This window comes from Chaetura pelagica, unplaced genomic scaffold (genome assembly GCF_000747805.2).
Source record: "Chaetura pelagica isolate M959 unplaced genomic scaffold, ChaPel_1.0 scaffold221, whole genome shotgun sequence".
Lineage (NCBI taxonomy): Eukaryota > Metazoa > Chordata > Aves > Apodiformes > Apodidae > Chaetura > Chaetura pelagica.
Genome location: NW_009952533.1, coordinates 11,930,246 through 11,944,757, shown reverse-complemented (window position 1 = coordinate 11,944,757; position 14,512 = coordinate 11,930,246). Strand labels below are relative to the sequence as shown.

Sequence of the window (14,512 nt, the reverse complement as noted above, 5' to 3'; positions counted from 1 at the left end):
AAATAACAATAGCATGAGCTTGTAGCTTAATTGTGCAGGCCAGGACCTAACAATAGACCAACTCACTCATTTCACGGTGGTAGTTTTAAGCTGCCTTGCTTAGGTGATGGATACACATGGCTCACCATAGGCTAGGCTGCCTGAGCAGATATTTTCTTCTGAAACTTCTCCAAATCCCCCTTGTAGGTGTCAAATTGTTGAGGTTCAACTCCTGTGGCAGGTTACTCCAATGGTTTGCTTACCCCTCAGCACTTATCATAGTATCTAAGTTATCTTACCTTCTCTTCAAAAGTGTTTAATTTCAGTTCCTGGATCTTTTGTTGTTTAGATGAAAAGCAATCTAATAACAAAAATTTTCTCTTCATGTAGGTGTTGTAGGGTTACCATCCAGTTAAGACATGGTTTACCTCTTGGCTAGGTAAATAATTTGAGATCTTTTCAGTTTCTTCTGGAAATTTCAGCAACTTTCCTAGACTTTGCACTCTCACAGCTGGTTGCTGAAGCAGCATGTATTTTTGCAGTACAGACATCTCAGTCTAGTATTTAGCACACAATTGTATTTGCTTTCCCTAGCCATGACATGTTGCTATTCAATTGTTTCTTCAGTGGTTGTTAGATGCTAGAAGAGAGTGGAGTAGCAGGAGGTTGCAGGTGAAGAAAAATAGCTGATGAAGTATGGAACCTCTCCAGAAATGTATCTTTTCTGAGATGGTTAGGATTTAGGATATCCATCAAAAGCAAATAACCAAATCCATGCTTCTTCAATTTCAGATTTAAAGAAACATTGAGGTCCAGGTTGCCTCTCTGTCTGACAGGTTTACATCCTTGCAATTCTGGTGCCATATTTAAATAGTAACATAAGTCTGATGTGGTGGGAGTGAAATCCCATAGAATAAAAGTAACTAAAAGTTTTATTATGGTGTGGAATAAGCATAACAAGCATCCACATGTATAATTAATTACCTATAGTGGGTAAGTACTTAACAACAGTCATAATAAACTCGTTCTGTTCATTCATTTTTACATCTTAGCATACTGATTCAAACCTTAACTGAAAGTGAATATGCAATCAATGTGAGGCTTTTTATACTGGTTTAATAATGTAGGCCTGCCGAGGATCTTTATTTAAATAGTTATTCTTTGTTCAATCAGGATAGATTGCTTCACTATAGGGATTGCAGGCAACAACGTGCAAAATCCACCCTGAACTGATCATGTTTTAGCTGCTTACTGTAATCCTGCCCAAGTGATATTCTTTGTCACACAAAGCAGTGAGAACAACCCAAAAAAAAACAGGAAAAAAAGTGTAGTTAGATATTAAAAATATGATGCCTAATTCTGAGGTGATCAAAGAAAAGCATGCCAAAACCCAGTTTGGTGGTGCTGTGAACAAAGTTAACAGCTGTGTGACAAACGAGGAAAGTGGATTTTCTACAGGGTTCAGCTTCAACAGCTTGCTTTGTTTTTGGTGACAGTTATAAGGTGCTCAGCATGTAGGGAGTCAGAAAATCTGGGTTTCAGTTTTCTCACTGGTAACCTCATGTATGCAAGAGGTGGCAAATGGAGCTGTTAGGAGGCGGTGCAATCAATTGCACAGTGTATGTGCCTGCTGTACATGCCAGTTCTGCTAGGAGGGTCTGCACAGGCAGATCAGCTTTCTCATTTCTTCTGAGTGTACTGGAAATGCAAAAACCCTCTCTGGCATGGGGGGCTGTTGCTTGTAGCATCACAGAAGGCCGACTTCGGGTGGCCCCGGCTGCCATGGCCTGTCATTAATGCAGCTCACGGTGGCTGGACTGAGGAGACTTCAGTGTTTATTAGGGGAATATAATCATTTAAGCCTGAATAAGCTTCAAAGCTCTAATGTGGCTGTTTGGCCAACAGAAATGAGATGTAAATTTGTGCTGAATAGCCACTGATTACAGAAAGATGATTAATGCAAGATTTAAAATTGATATATGGGTGCAGTTGTCAAGGCCTAAACCATGAATGTAATATTATCTCTGTGAAAAGCTTTGGGTAGATTAGAGACCAGGGAGCAGAAGCAAAATAATGCATTTGCTGGAGGGCCTGATATGGTGTATGGGCTGTCTATAATCTAGTCAAATTGGGTAGATGCCTGAGAGGTTAGGCTTTGCCAGCACAGCACATAGATAATTGTATCACTTTGTCTGAAATGTTAGAAACCTGAGAAGCTTGATCCATTTTATTTTCATTAAATACACTTTTTGATCAAGTATTTCTCCCTCTTACTGGAATCTGTTTAAAATGTTTCCTTATTTTCAGGAAATTACAGGTAGTCGATGGCAATGATAAAGATGCAGGGTTTAGTTTTGATTTTGCAGATTTTCACTGTTGAGTGCATTAAAAATAAGTCAAATGCTTAATGCTACTCCAATTGCAGTAAACAGAAGTTCCAAATAGATTTTATTTAAATATTAGGATGACATTAAGGTTAAGGTAACAAACAAAACTTCCTTTCTTGACACTTTTGAAAATCATTCCATGACCCCACTAGTGTCATCTGATAATGAGTAACACAAACATTATCCCAAAAGCTTTGAAAATCCAAGCATTTGGTTACAATCCTAAAATGTGTGTCCTTCTGAAAATCTGGCACTGTCAGTCTTCCAGTGCTAAACCATGTGGTGTCAACACTGTTTGTTACAGCATTTGTTAAATTGTTCTGCAATGAGTGTCACATTAAGCAGTGAAAAGTGATTTAATGGTATTATGTTTCTTCATTGCCTCTTTCATGCTCATCTCCTTTGTCTTACCCTCAATTGCTGGACTGTGGTTTGAAATGGATGTTTTAATTCAGATGTACAGAGAATTTCAAACCTTAAAAAAAATTAAAAGGGAAAAAAATTCAGTAGGAGGAGGCAGGGTTTGCAAATAACACGTTGCTTTGTTCTGGGAAGGGGTCAGAGCAGTCTCTGATTAGGCATGCTGGAGAGGGGCTGATGCTCCTTTTCATTTCAGTTGCACTAAACTCCAGCTGGGCCCTCCTTCCATTTGGATTCTGGTCCTGACATCTTTCATTGATCATTGAAACGATCAAAGTCTGAGCGAAATTTCTGTCCCATTTTCATTTTTTAACATTGCACCTTGGTGTGCAGCACTGAAAAGTCTAGGTGACTTTGTCCTGATGTGTCTTCATTTTTCAACAGCTTGAATTGTGTAGTTCTCTGAACAGATTATGTATTTCATCATACACATGTACTACAAATAATTTTTTTTTTAATTGCTCTTTTTTCTTACAGACTTGCTTGGGTGGGACTTGGTTTAGCAAATTACTGGTTGTATTCTGAGATGCTATCTGAAACCTTACAGAAACCTGCATTGTTTCTCATCTTGTCAGTAGTGCAGAGCAATCCAGGAATTGTCAAAACTTTTACATTGTATTACATCAAGGAAAGTTTACTGAGAAGTCTCCTGCACAGCCTGTGGCAGAAATAGAAGGCATGGCAGGAAACTTCACATGTATATTACAAATATAAAACAATATTGAATAATTGTTCAAGTAGAACATTCGTATTTTTACACAACAGGAGCTGGTGATTATGAATTTCTGTACGTAACTTAAGTGACTTCTGATATGTCTTCACGTCTAGCACTTCTTGAGCAGTCATGCTTAGTCTCAAGGTTTCAGGGTGGGCCTTTCTTATTTGGCATTTTTGCTCAACTCTGAGCAGTATAACTGTGTGAAAACCTTGATTGGCATTATTTCATTGATGAGTTACTGAGTTTTGGAGTGTGATGTTGGCAACAGTGGAGCTGGGACGGAGCATGATGGTGTTAGAACATTGACCCAACTAATTTCCAGTGTAGTTCTGTTTCAGAGTGGAGATCAAACATTAATCATTCCCCCATCTTTGCTAATCCTTCTTCTGCCCTCTGTCACAGGGCACGGTACATAAAGCCTTGGCATTGAGTTGACATTGAGCCTTGTTAAATGTTGATGCAGTGGTGAGTAGCCTTTAACATGGAATAAGGTCCTTTTCCTCCTCTTACTGCCTTTTTCTGCCTATATGTTGCAAGCGGTCATTCAGAAGCACATGTCTGGCTGTTCCTTTGCTACAGTGAGAATTTGCTTTTTCAGGTTTGTTTCGGGGTTTTTTTTTTGTGGGAGGAGATGGTAATGGAAGTACTTTTTAAATCTGCTTTCTGCTAGGCCAGTATCATGTGAGATAGCGGGGAGTATGTGAATGTTTGGTTAACATACAGATGGAGAAAAAAGTTCAGTAGTCACATGTGGCACGTCTTAAAAAGATGCTTTAAACTTCACTTCATATCTCTTTGCAATTTACTTCTCCCACTTACATTGTAGTTTATGAAAATGATCCTTAGCTTCTGGCTGAGAAATCTCTTGTAATGAGTGAGGAAACTCACATGCACTTCAGGATATTCTGATGCTGTGTGTTAACTGGACTGTGCAGCTTAGTGGCCAGAGCAGGGTGGCTTGGTAAGAAACAGCAGAGAACTGCAACCAGTAGGAAAATGAGAAGAGTAGCCCAAAAGATGTGTTCTTATTTGTTTTTATTTATTTTCCTTGTTGGACAAATTGAAGGGAATGTGCCAAACCACCAGAAAGTGTTACATTCCTTCTTTGGAAACTCGGCTTTTAAAATCAATTTCATTAGAGCAAATTTCTGCCTGAATAGGGAGATTAATCAGATCCTCTCTATCCTGTTTCTGTTTTCTATTATGTTTTTTGCTTGACTAGTAACTGCTGTCAGTAGGAATAGATGTTGGTATGTTTAAATGTCGCAGTTGTAAAACTGCCGTCCAAATGAGGCTTGAGTTTTGGGTGGGGGCAGTATCAGATGTATGGAAATGGTAAGATCCTAGGCAGTTACGACTGCTTCTGGTATTTAAAGGTTTTAATAAACACTGGGTTAAATATTGTTTGTATTTAACTCGCTGCAGTTTCCTTTTGACAGTGGCTCCTGCCCATAAAATGGGCTCCAACCCTCTGCCCCCCAAAACCAGGCTGAGCTTTACCTTTTGCTTTATAAAAGTGGATGTTGGTGTTGGAAAAGAACAGTTAGTGGGTTTTGTTGTTGTTTTGGTAGCTGAAATTTTAGAAAGTGTTTTAGGTTCAAGGAACTAGTTTCAGTTACTCTAGAATAATATTCATATTTTTTTCCTACCCTCTATTTTGTTTAAATTCAGGAAGAGAAGGTAGTAAAGACATGGTTGGGAGGCTGTCAAAATCACTCTTTTCCCCTTTACTGATTTCCAAGTACACAGATTGCTTTGGTTTCCTGATTGTTTGTATTTCAAATCTGTGAATTACTGGAAAAAGACATGCTGCTGTGGTTGGCATCCTTCCACTGTCTGGTTGGTGCAGGAGGGGGGATGCTGCAGGGCTGTCCCAATGAGCAAGCATCCTGCCCAGGAGCAGAATTTGAATTTTAAGCCTGAGTTGTCCTGCTGGCACAAATCACAGAATCATAAAATGGTTTGGGTTGGAAGGGACCTTAAAGATCATCTAGTACCAACCTCCCTGCCATGGGCAGGGACCAAAAATTGTTGCTAAAGAGCTCTGTGTAAAACAGGATCTGGCAACCTGACAGTGGTGGAAGAGAGCTGGGCAAAGCCATTTTGCCTTCTATTCTGTCTGGAGATGGCATGTAGTGGGCACCATTTCTTCTGTAGATCTTGAGCTGCTTGCCATGTCTCTGTGCTTCTTGTGGAACTGCTCCTCCACTAGGAAAAGCAAGCTTGCAGACTTGCAGCATTGTGTCAGGTTACTGCATTTTTCTTCTGCTTGAGAGTGGTTTGCATCATTGTCCCTCACTGTGAGAAGGAGAACAGGCTTCCCAAGTGCTCCATCAGGTGCTGCTGGACTCTGCAACGGTTGGTCATATAGGTTGTACAGGTACCTCTTGCCACTGCCAGCATTCAAAACAGAGCTCTCTTGCTCCTGCCAGTCTTGAGGTCAGTGTCACTGTAGAGGGAGCTTCAGATAACATGGCTTTTGGGTACTTTTTATTTGTGTTCTTGTTATTTGACTAAGCATAAACCTCTTTTAATGAAGACTGAAACACCTGCAGCACAAGCAAAGACCTTCCTTTGTTCATACTGCTCCAGAGCTGAAAATCTGAGCAATGCCATGCATTGCAGAGCTTGTTGATAAAACTGGCAGTATCTGTGGCAGGCTTTGAAGTAGCTGAATTTTGGGACTTGTGTGTTTGTAAATGTTGTTTTGCAACAGGGAAGATGGTGACACACTCAGCCTTATTTTACAGCTAACACCGCCCTGCCAAACCGTCTGCAGTGCAGAAGAAAAGATGTGCAGTGTTTTCCTGGCTTTCACTAGAGATTTAGCCTTACATGACCTCACTGAAGTCACTGAAACTGTGCAGAGTGCCTGCTTCCTATTTGCTTTAACTTTGTAATGTGATAGCAGGTGGAAAGTCGGCAGGCAGCTTAAAAAAACCCCAACAAATCAGAACTAAAATCCCAAGTTTTTGGGTTTTGTGATGAGAGAGCAGCAGCAAAGGGAAGGAAGGAACAGGTTGTGAGATGAAGTTGAATAGCAGGAGGGAGTGTGTGTACGGGAGCTGAGCTGGAGGCAATTGATTGGCAACCAGGTCTTAACAGCACCTGCATAAAAGGAAAACAAAGACACTGCCTAAATATTTCCAGGATGAAAAGCAGGATAAATAGCACAGAGCTGAACACTGAACTGGTCTCCCCTTCTGGAAGGGCAGCAGTTCTGCCCTTTAAACTTGGCATAGGGATTGCATAGCCTGAGGCCATGCTCTCCTGTGCACCAGTGTGGGCTTGTATTGGCTTTGAGAGCAGGATTTGGGGGTAAAATTACCCTTCTCTGTCTGTGGACAAAGTGTGTGGAGTATCTCAGATGTTTCTACACATTGAAAGCCTGGGATCTAAGATCTGTGCCAGGCTTGCCCCTCCCCAAAAAGAAATAAATGGTGAAAATCCATCAATCCTTTTCCAGATTTATGTCTTTGTGCCAGCAGATACCTAAATTAGCATGCATATGTTGCAGATCTCCACGTGGGGGGGTGGAAAATGAAATGGGAGAGGATGAGGCTTCTGTGCCAAGAGAGCCTGTGAAATAGGTAGTGGGCATAGAGGAATGTTGCACAATCCTTGGAGGTGGAGGGAGTCCTGCTAGGAAGGTTCCAGGTAAGTCTTAAGAACCCCTTTGCTTAATGCTTGTGAGCTTCCTTTCCCTCTTAAGACTTCTAGGATTTTGCTAAATGCCTGATTTGTCTTTCAGCAATTCTAGGATATGTGAAATCAGAAAAGAGGCTTGAAATTTCCACACCACCTTTAATGGCTGCTAAAGAGAGTCAGGGAGCTACTGAAGACCAGTAACAAAAATTATCCTTGCAAAAGCAAACAAACCCACCCTCTAAACCAAATAAACAAAAGCTCTGAAATTTTCATCTCTACTGCCAGTATTTGTTTTTGGGGCAGCAGCCTTTCACTGTGCTGTGGTAGAAAATTGCAGTCCTGGAATCCTGGAGATTAGAAAAAAGCCTGAGTAGCAGACAGCTGGTGAATGTGTTTTAAAATTTTCCATTTAACTCAAGGCTGATCCACTGAATGCTTTTTTAGCTCTTATATTTTTTGTTAGATGTGTGATATCTTCGGCCTTTCTATAGGCAGACAGCCTGCAAGAATTGCATCCTTCCTGTTGATGGAGCTGAGTGCAGTCTTTAATGACTGTTAACTCACCAGCAGTAGCCTACTAGAAATTTCTGATTCAGAAATAGGTCTTCTATAAATGATTTAACAACAGGCCATTGAAATGCATTTGTGTTTTCCTTCTTAGGGCTATTAAAGACCTAGAGAAAACATTTAGCACCAAATTCATCGTTGCATTTTTGTTTTAATCCTGCAGATGGAGGTGATTTATATCTCAAAAATATGTTCTGCAGAAAGGAATTCTAATATTACAGTTTTTCGGTTGTGCTTGATTATTTTTTTCATGCCAATATTTTCAGCTAGATGCTGTCTCTTCAATGTGGTGAGTTTTCTCTTTCAGTAACGCTGCATTTCATCCTGTTTTCAGTTTATTCCTTTGTTGGTTAAAATACTTACATGAGGTCTATAGTGATTGGGAAGCTGAGGCCAGGCAGAAGGGTCAGGGGCTCTCACCCCCATCCCCTTCTCATGGAGGGATGTAAAAGCAGAAGGGTGGCAGGCTGCCTGCAGTCTCTGGAGGGAGGCAGACCTGGCTGAAGAGAAACAAATGGTGCACTTGGACATGCAGATAGGAGAGAAGATGGTGGGATTAAATGACAGAGCAGAGATTTTGCACAATAGTGGTTATTCTGATAAAATCTGGTTGGCTTTCCCCTGAGGATTATATTGAGATAAGCAGCCATTGCTCATTAGTTACCCCCCTTTCCTCCTGTTCTCTGGAGATTGCTTTAGGTTTAATGGCAGGTGGTGATGTGATCCAGGGTGCAGTGCTGGAAATGCAGCACATCCTGAAGCCTGAGATGTCTGATCACGTGCCATTTCTTGCAGCTGAGATCAGACTCCAGATCAGTTGATGTGTTTATGTTTGGACCTTCCTCCACACGGTGGTGTTTAGTACTATCAGTGCATGAAAGCAACCGTTAGAATCACTGGGTTTAGTTTTTGAACAAACGAGCTTTCTTTATACTCGCTCCCACTAACGCAGCTCCTGGAGCAGCAATGGGAGGAAGCTTAACTTTTTAACTCTGGAGACCATGATGGTTGGGTCTTCAAAAATTGATTTGGCAAGTGCTAAACAAGAGAATTCATGTTTTTCAATATGCCTTCAAGTTCGGCCACTGATGATGTTACTGCAAATGTCAGTTCTCTGTAAGAAATACATGTTACATGTTCCCTAAATGTTGTATGGAGCTACACCGTGTACCTTGTGGCAATCCATACACAGCCCCAGTTGCTAAAACTCGTCTGAGCAACATCCAGCCCTCAAATGCTTTTATCCACCTTGTGCTGGAGGTTAACACTTCTCCGTATCTCTGTATTTGCCAGTTGGTGTGTGTGATTTTTCAAGTGATCCACTGAACTTCAACCAGAAAAAGCAAAGATTTCAAGTAATTATCATCTTGCCTGGGCTATCCTGGCATGTGTTCACCTGTCCCCCAGGCTGATTTAGCAGGGATCTCTGCCTGGGTCCACAAGAGTGGAGGGATACCCTCCCTTTTCATGAAAAGAGAAATTGCCACTGTGGTAAAAGTAAGACTTCACATTTCTGTAGTGTCATGTTAAACTAATCCACTTGGAAGCATGTGTATGTACAGCATATTTAGTGCTTAAATTAATGACAGCAGTTGAGGAATGGTGTTTTTCTGCTTTTTAATCTCATGTATGTAAACCAAATCAATTTCCTGGAACATAGAGAAGCTAGCTGCAGATTTGTGCTGTCTTGCATACTTTTCCTCTGTGTTTTCTCTCTGGCTCTACTATTTGTAATTGTTAATTGCCTCTCCTTAAAGCAAGGCATGAATCTTGCACAGAACTGCCCAGCTTTCATTGCAGTCATTTCTGGCCTATTTAAGCCCAGGGACATAAAAAAGTTTTAGAAATTAAAATACTGCTTAGCATGACAAAAGTATCTTGAGGTTAGGTTCCTCACTCAGAAGACTGGTGGTGCCCGTGCACTCTGGCTATCGTGGTGGGCATGTCATGCTGAAAACTCCGAAGTCCTCACTTTCACATCCCAGATCAGCGAGGAGACAAAATGCTTTTTTTTGCTGGTGGTATTTAGAACTTATTTTGGACTGTAGCATCAGGTTATGTTTTCATGCCCTTTGTTGCTGCCATGTTAATTTAAAATTTAAGAACAGCATTTCCCTTAAAAAAACTTAATTGTTATGTTGACTTGGAGTGTCTCCCCTGTCACCTCTGTAGTAATGGCATCTGGTTTGAGAAGGCTCTCAACTTCAGGTTGGCCTGTATTGCCAGTGAAGAAAATAGGCCTTTGGCCTTAGAAGATAGGCTGCTTGGAATTAAGCTGTTACTTTGTACCAGAGCAATTTTAAATTATGTTCTGTATGTTTGCTTTGTGCTGTGTCTGCACCTGTGACTAAATGTGGGCAGCAATGCTGAGCAAAGGGTGGAAGAGGCTTTGGGAATTATATCCTTGCAGATGAGTAGGTCAGAAGCAGAAGGGAACGAAATTGAAACCATCTCTTGTTCTCTCAAGTTCTTTGCTCTACTCAGGTGGGTTAATCTAATCTCTTAAGGTGATGCTATGGTTGTGAAAAACGGAGAGGAAACATTAATCATAGAATGGCAGGAGTTGGAAGGGACCTCTGGAGATCAGGTAGTCCAATCCCCCCTGCCAAAGTAGCTTCACCTAGCACAGGTGACACAGGATTGCATTCAGGTTTTGAATATCTCCAGAGAAAAAGACTTAACAGCCTCTCTGGGCAGCTTATTCAGTGCTCTGTTACTGTCAAAGTAAATAATTTTTTCCTCATGTTCAGATGGAACTTTTTCTGCTCCAGTTTTTGCCTGCTGCCCCTCATCCTGTCTCTAGGCACCACTGAAAGGAGTCTGACCCCATCCTCTTGACACCCAACCTTTAGGTATTTATAAGCATTGCTAAGTTCCCCTCTGAGTTGAGTCTTCTCCAGGCTACACAGACCAAGCTCTCTCAGCCTTTCCTCATAAGAGAGATGCTCCAGTCCCCTAATCCTCTTCGTAGCCCTCTGCTCAACTCTCTCCAGTAGCTCCTTGTCTATCTTGTACTGGGGAGTCCAGAACTGGGCACAGCATTCCTTATGTAGCCTCACAAGGGCAGAGCAGAGGGGGAGGATAACATCCTTCAACCTGCTGGCCACACTCTTCTTAGTGTACCCCCAGGATGGTATTGGTCTTGGCCACAAGGGCACATTGCTGGCTCATGGTTACCTTGTTGTCCACTAGGACTCCCAGGTTCTTCTCTGCAGAGCTCCTCTCCAGCAGGTCAATCCCTAACCTGTACTGGTGCATGGGGTTATTTTCCCTAGGTGCAGGACCCTGCATCTGCCATTATTGAACTTCATTACATTCCTCTCTGCTCAACTCTTCAGCCTGTACAGGTCTTGCTGAATGGCAGCACAGCCTTCTGGTGTATCATCTGCTCCTACCAGTTTTCTATCATCAGCAAACTTGCTGAAAGTACATTCTGTCCCACCATCCAGGTCATTGATGAACATGTGTAAAAAGACTGGAGCCAGTACTGACCCCTGGGGAATACACTAGCTATGGGCCTCCAACTAGACTTTGCACCAGTGACCACAACCCTCTGAGCACTTCCATTCAGCCACTTCTCAATTCACCTCACTGTCCACTCACCTAACCCACACTTCCCAACCTTATCTTTGAGGATCTTATGTCTGTATTGTCAACACTTTTGTGGTGCTACTGACTGTGGTGTGCTGGACCAGGAAAAAGCATCTCTTCCAAGTGATGCACTTCAAAGCGTGGCCAAAAATAAAATGAAAAAAACAGTTGCTACAATTCCCACCAGCAGCTGCAGGAAGTTATCTGGAGCATTGCTTAAAAACCTGTGTAGCACTCAAATAGCTCAAGATTTGCAGAGCCCTGTAAGTTTTATTGGAAGTAATCTCTTCACACAAGTAGGAACTCCTGACTAGCACACTTGGGGAGATCAAAGGCCCATTTTATTTCATGTATCACTCTGCTGATTTTCTGGCAAGCTGTTTGGTGGGGGAGAAGAGCTTGGAGAAATGTGGTCACCCTCATGCATTGGGCAGTGATTTGAGGATGTGGTAGAAAGGAGCTTGGGTGAGCAGGGACAGATGAATTGTAAATAGCTTTCTTCTCATGTGTGGATGTATTGGAAGAGGCCAGCTCAGGGCCCCATCTGCTTTTCTGTTTTGTTCCCTTACAAAGTACTAGTGGACAAACCCAGCAGTATGTTTTCCTTCTTCTGAAATGTCTGAAACAAAAGGTTTTAACTAGCATCCTTTTATATTTCTAAAGAGTGTTTTATCTGCCTTTACCAGGAATGTATCAAGCCTCCAGAATAGAAAATGTTGACATCTAAAACATTATTTCCCCCTAAAAGTCCTCCTGAACCTCTGAAGCCCAAGGTGCTCTTAGGTGGGAAAGCTAAGATTTTTGTGGCAGCTGTAACTTTTTTAAAGTAATACTCTTCCTTTTTATACAGTGGGAAGAAATTGGTGAGGTGGACGAAAACTACGCTCCAATACACACATACCAAGTATGCAAAGTAATGGAACAGAATCAGAACAACTGGCTTCTGACCAGCTGGATCTCTAATGAAGGGGCATCCCGCATCTTCATTGAGCTCAAATTCACCCTGAGGGACTGTAACAGCCTTCCAGGAGGACTTGGGACTTGCAAAGAGACTTTTAACATGTATTATTTCGAATCAGATGATGAAGATGGGAGGAACATCAAAGAAAACCAGTATATTAAGATCGATACCATCGCTGCTGACGAGAGCTTCACAGAGCTAGACCTTGGTGACAGAGTTATGAAGCTAAACACAGAGGTGAGAGATGTTGGGCCCCTGTCAAAAAAGGGATTTTACCTCGCTTTCCAGGACGTGGGCGCCTGCATCGCCCTGGTCTCTGTGCGCGTGTACTACAAGAAATGCCCATCAGTCATTCGCAACCTGGCCCACTTTCCTGACACCATCACAGGAGCGGATTCTTCGCAGTTGCTGGAGGTGTCTGGTGTCTGTGTCAACCACTCAGTGACTGAGGAGGCGCCGAAGATGCACTGCAGTGCTGAGGGGGAATGGCTGGTGCCCATCGGGAAGTGCTTGTGCAAGGCAGGGTACGAGGAGAAGAACAACACCTGCCAAGGTAAGGATCTGCAGGGAGGGTGCTGTGCTGAAGCTGCTGAGGTGAAGTGCAGTCTTGGCTTTCTTCTCTTCCATGTTCTTCATGCCTGGCTGATGTGGGTTGGGTTCTCACTTTCACTGGGACCCTTTGAATGGCCATGGCAGCATGAAGAAAGAGGCCTTGGCTGAATGTAGTGTGACTTGACACCTATGTAGAAGTCTTTCTGGTGCTTACAGTAGACAAGGATAATCTGTCATACCACTATTTCCTTTGGAGCACTGTGCTGTTGGGTGATTGCGATCTTATCTGTTATTTATAGGTTCATGTTATTTTTTTCTCATTGTTGGGGTTTCCTTGCAAGTTTTAGAAGCTTGGCTTCTTTTTTCTGGACCGATCCAGGGAGCACTTGATGTTAATCTCCTTATGAAGGTTGAATTTTCACACAAGTAGCTGGCAGAGGTTCCTGAATTGCTGATTGGTATAGGACTCCGGAATCATGAGGGGGGTTGTGCAAGAGATGTAGGCTATCTGAAGCTCAAGACCTAAAAAAAAAATACTCTTAAGTAAGTGCAACGTATTCTTAAGGGTTATAATCTCATTTATGGTTTGCTGTATTACTTGCTTGTTTATAAAATTTGGCCTTCCATTGTACATATGTAACCAGTAACTTAAAACCTATTGGGACATAAAAGAGAAATGGAAAGAAGAGAAGATTTCAGTGCAGTTTTGCTTTTTGAAAAATTATTATATGTTGGTCATCAGTCCCATCTTAAATGCCTTGTACTTGCAGCCACTTAGTAATTGATAGTATGTGAGGAAGACAGAGGAATTCTGTTCCATCGGAGGCTGGTGTTGCATTTTTTTATTCCTCTCACTCCAGACATTTGTTGGTGCAAAGGACAAATCAGTGCATACCCAAAGCAAACTGTGGCTTTGATCCTTTAGTCCTCAGTCACACACCGTGGCCTTTAAGAGTACATAGTTCAAGTCTCTTCAAGGGTTGACTTGGAGAGAAAACGTAGGTGTGTTTCTTTTGGAGGAACCTCTGGAAAACAGTATGTGGAGTGTGCTTTTTGACTAGGGTAGTCTCGTTTTTCTGCAGATGTAATCAGTACAGCAAAATCTGACTTGGTTTTGCTTTTCCTGTGCCAATAAAGATAACTTTCCCATTTAGGAGGGAGGAAGACTTGGGCTTGATGTTTGAATGCTGCACAAGGGGAGGTAAGATCAACATTACCCCAAGCACAAACGTGGGTTAGATAGATCAGCAAGGATCTGCTTCATTGGGTCCTATGTCTAGACACTGACTTCAGTCACCTGTTAGAATTTTTGGAGGAAAAGGGTGCATCCATTAGTACACAATTTCAAATCCTGCTCTTCTATACTGCATGAATTGCATGGGATATCTCAAAGCACTCTCAAAGATCACAAAAACGGACAAAAACCAAAACCACAAAAGAACCCACGAACAAAAAAGCTGGAGTGGTTTAAACTAGAAACCTGAGACTATCTTTCAAGATCTTCCTGCACCTGTAGGGTGGTTGGATCTTTGATAGTGTTGAGATATTAATGCAGCATGTGTTTTCAGAAGACCTTAGTGATCTGAGGCTCTACTTTCCATTTTGGGGTGTGGGTTGTTTTTTAAATTTGTTTTCCTTAGTCAATTGAGAGGACAGCATCTGGTCCCACAATTTATGACTGTGTTGGTT

The 14,512-nt window shown here is 42.0% G+C and overlaps 1 protein-coding gene across 1 annotated transcript in view; it reads left to right on the top strand.

Moving 5' to 3' along the window:
* The first annotated feature begins 2,643 nt into the window (after positions 1-2,643).
* EPHA5 (EPH receptor A5) overlaps positions 2,644-14,512 on the top strand; it is a 160,913-nt gene continuing 149,044 nt past the window's right edge. The window contains 2 exon segments of the mRNA XM_010009013.1: positions 2,644-2,688; positions 12,161-12,824. Coding sequence (XP_010007315.1) covers positions 2,644-2,688; positions 12,161-12,824 — 709 coding nt within the window.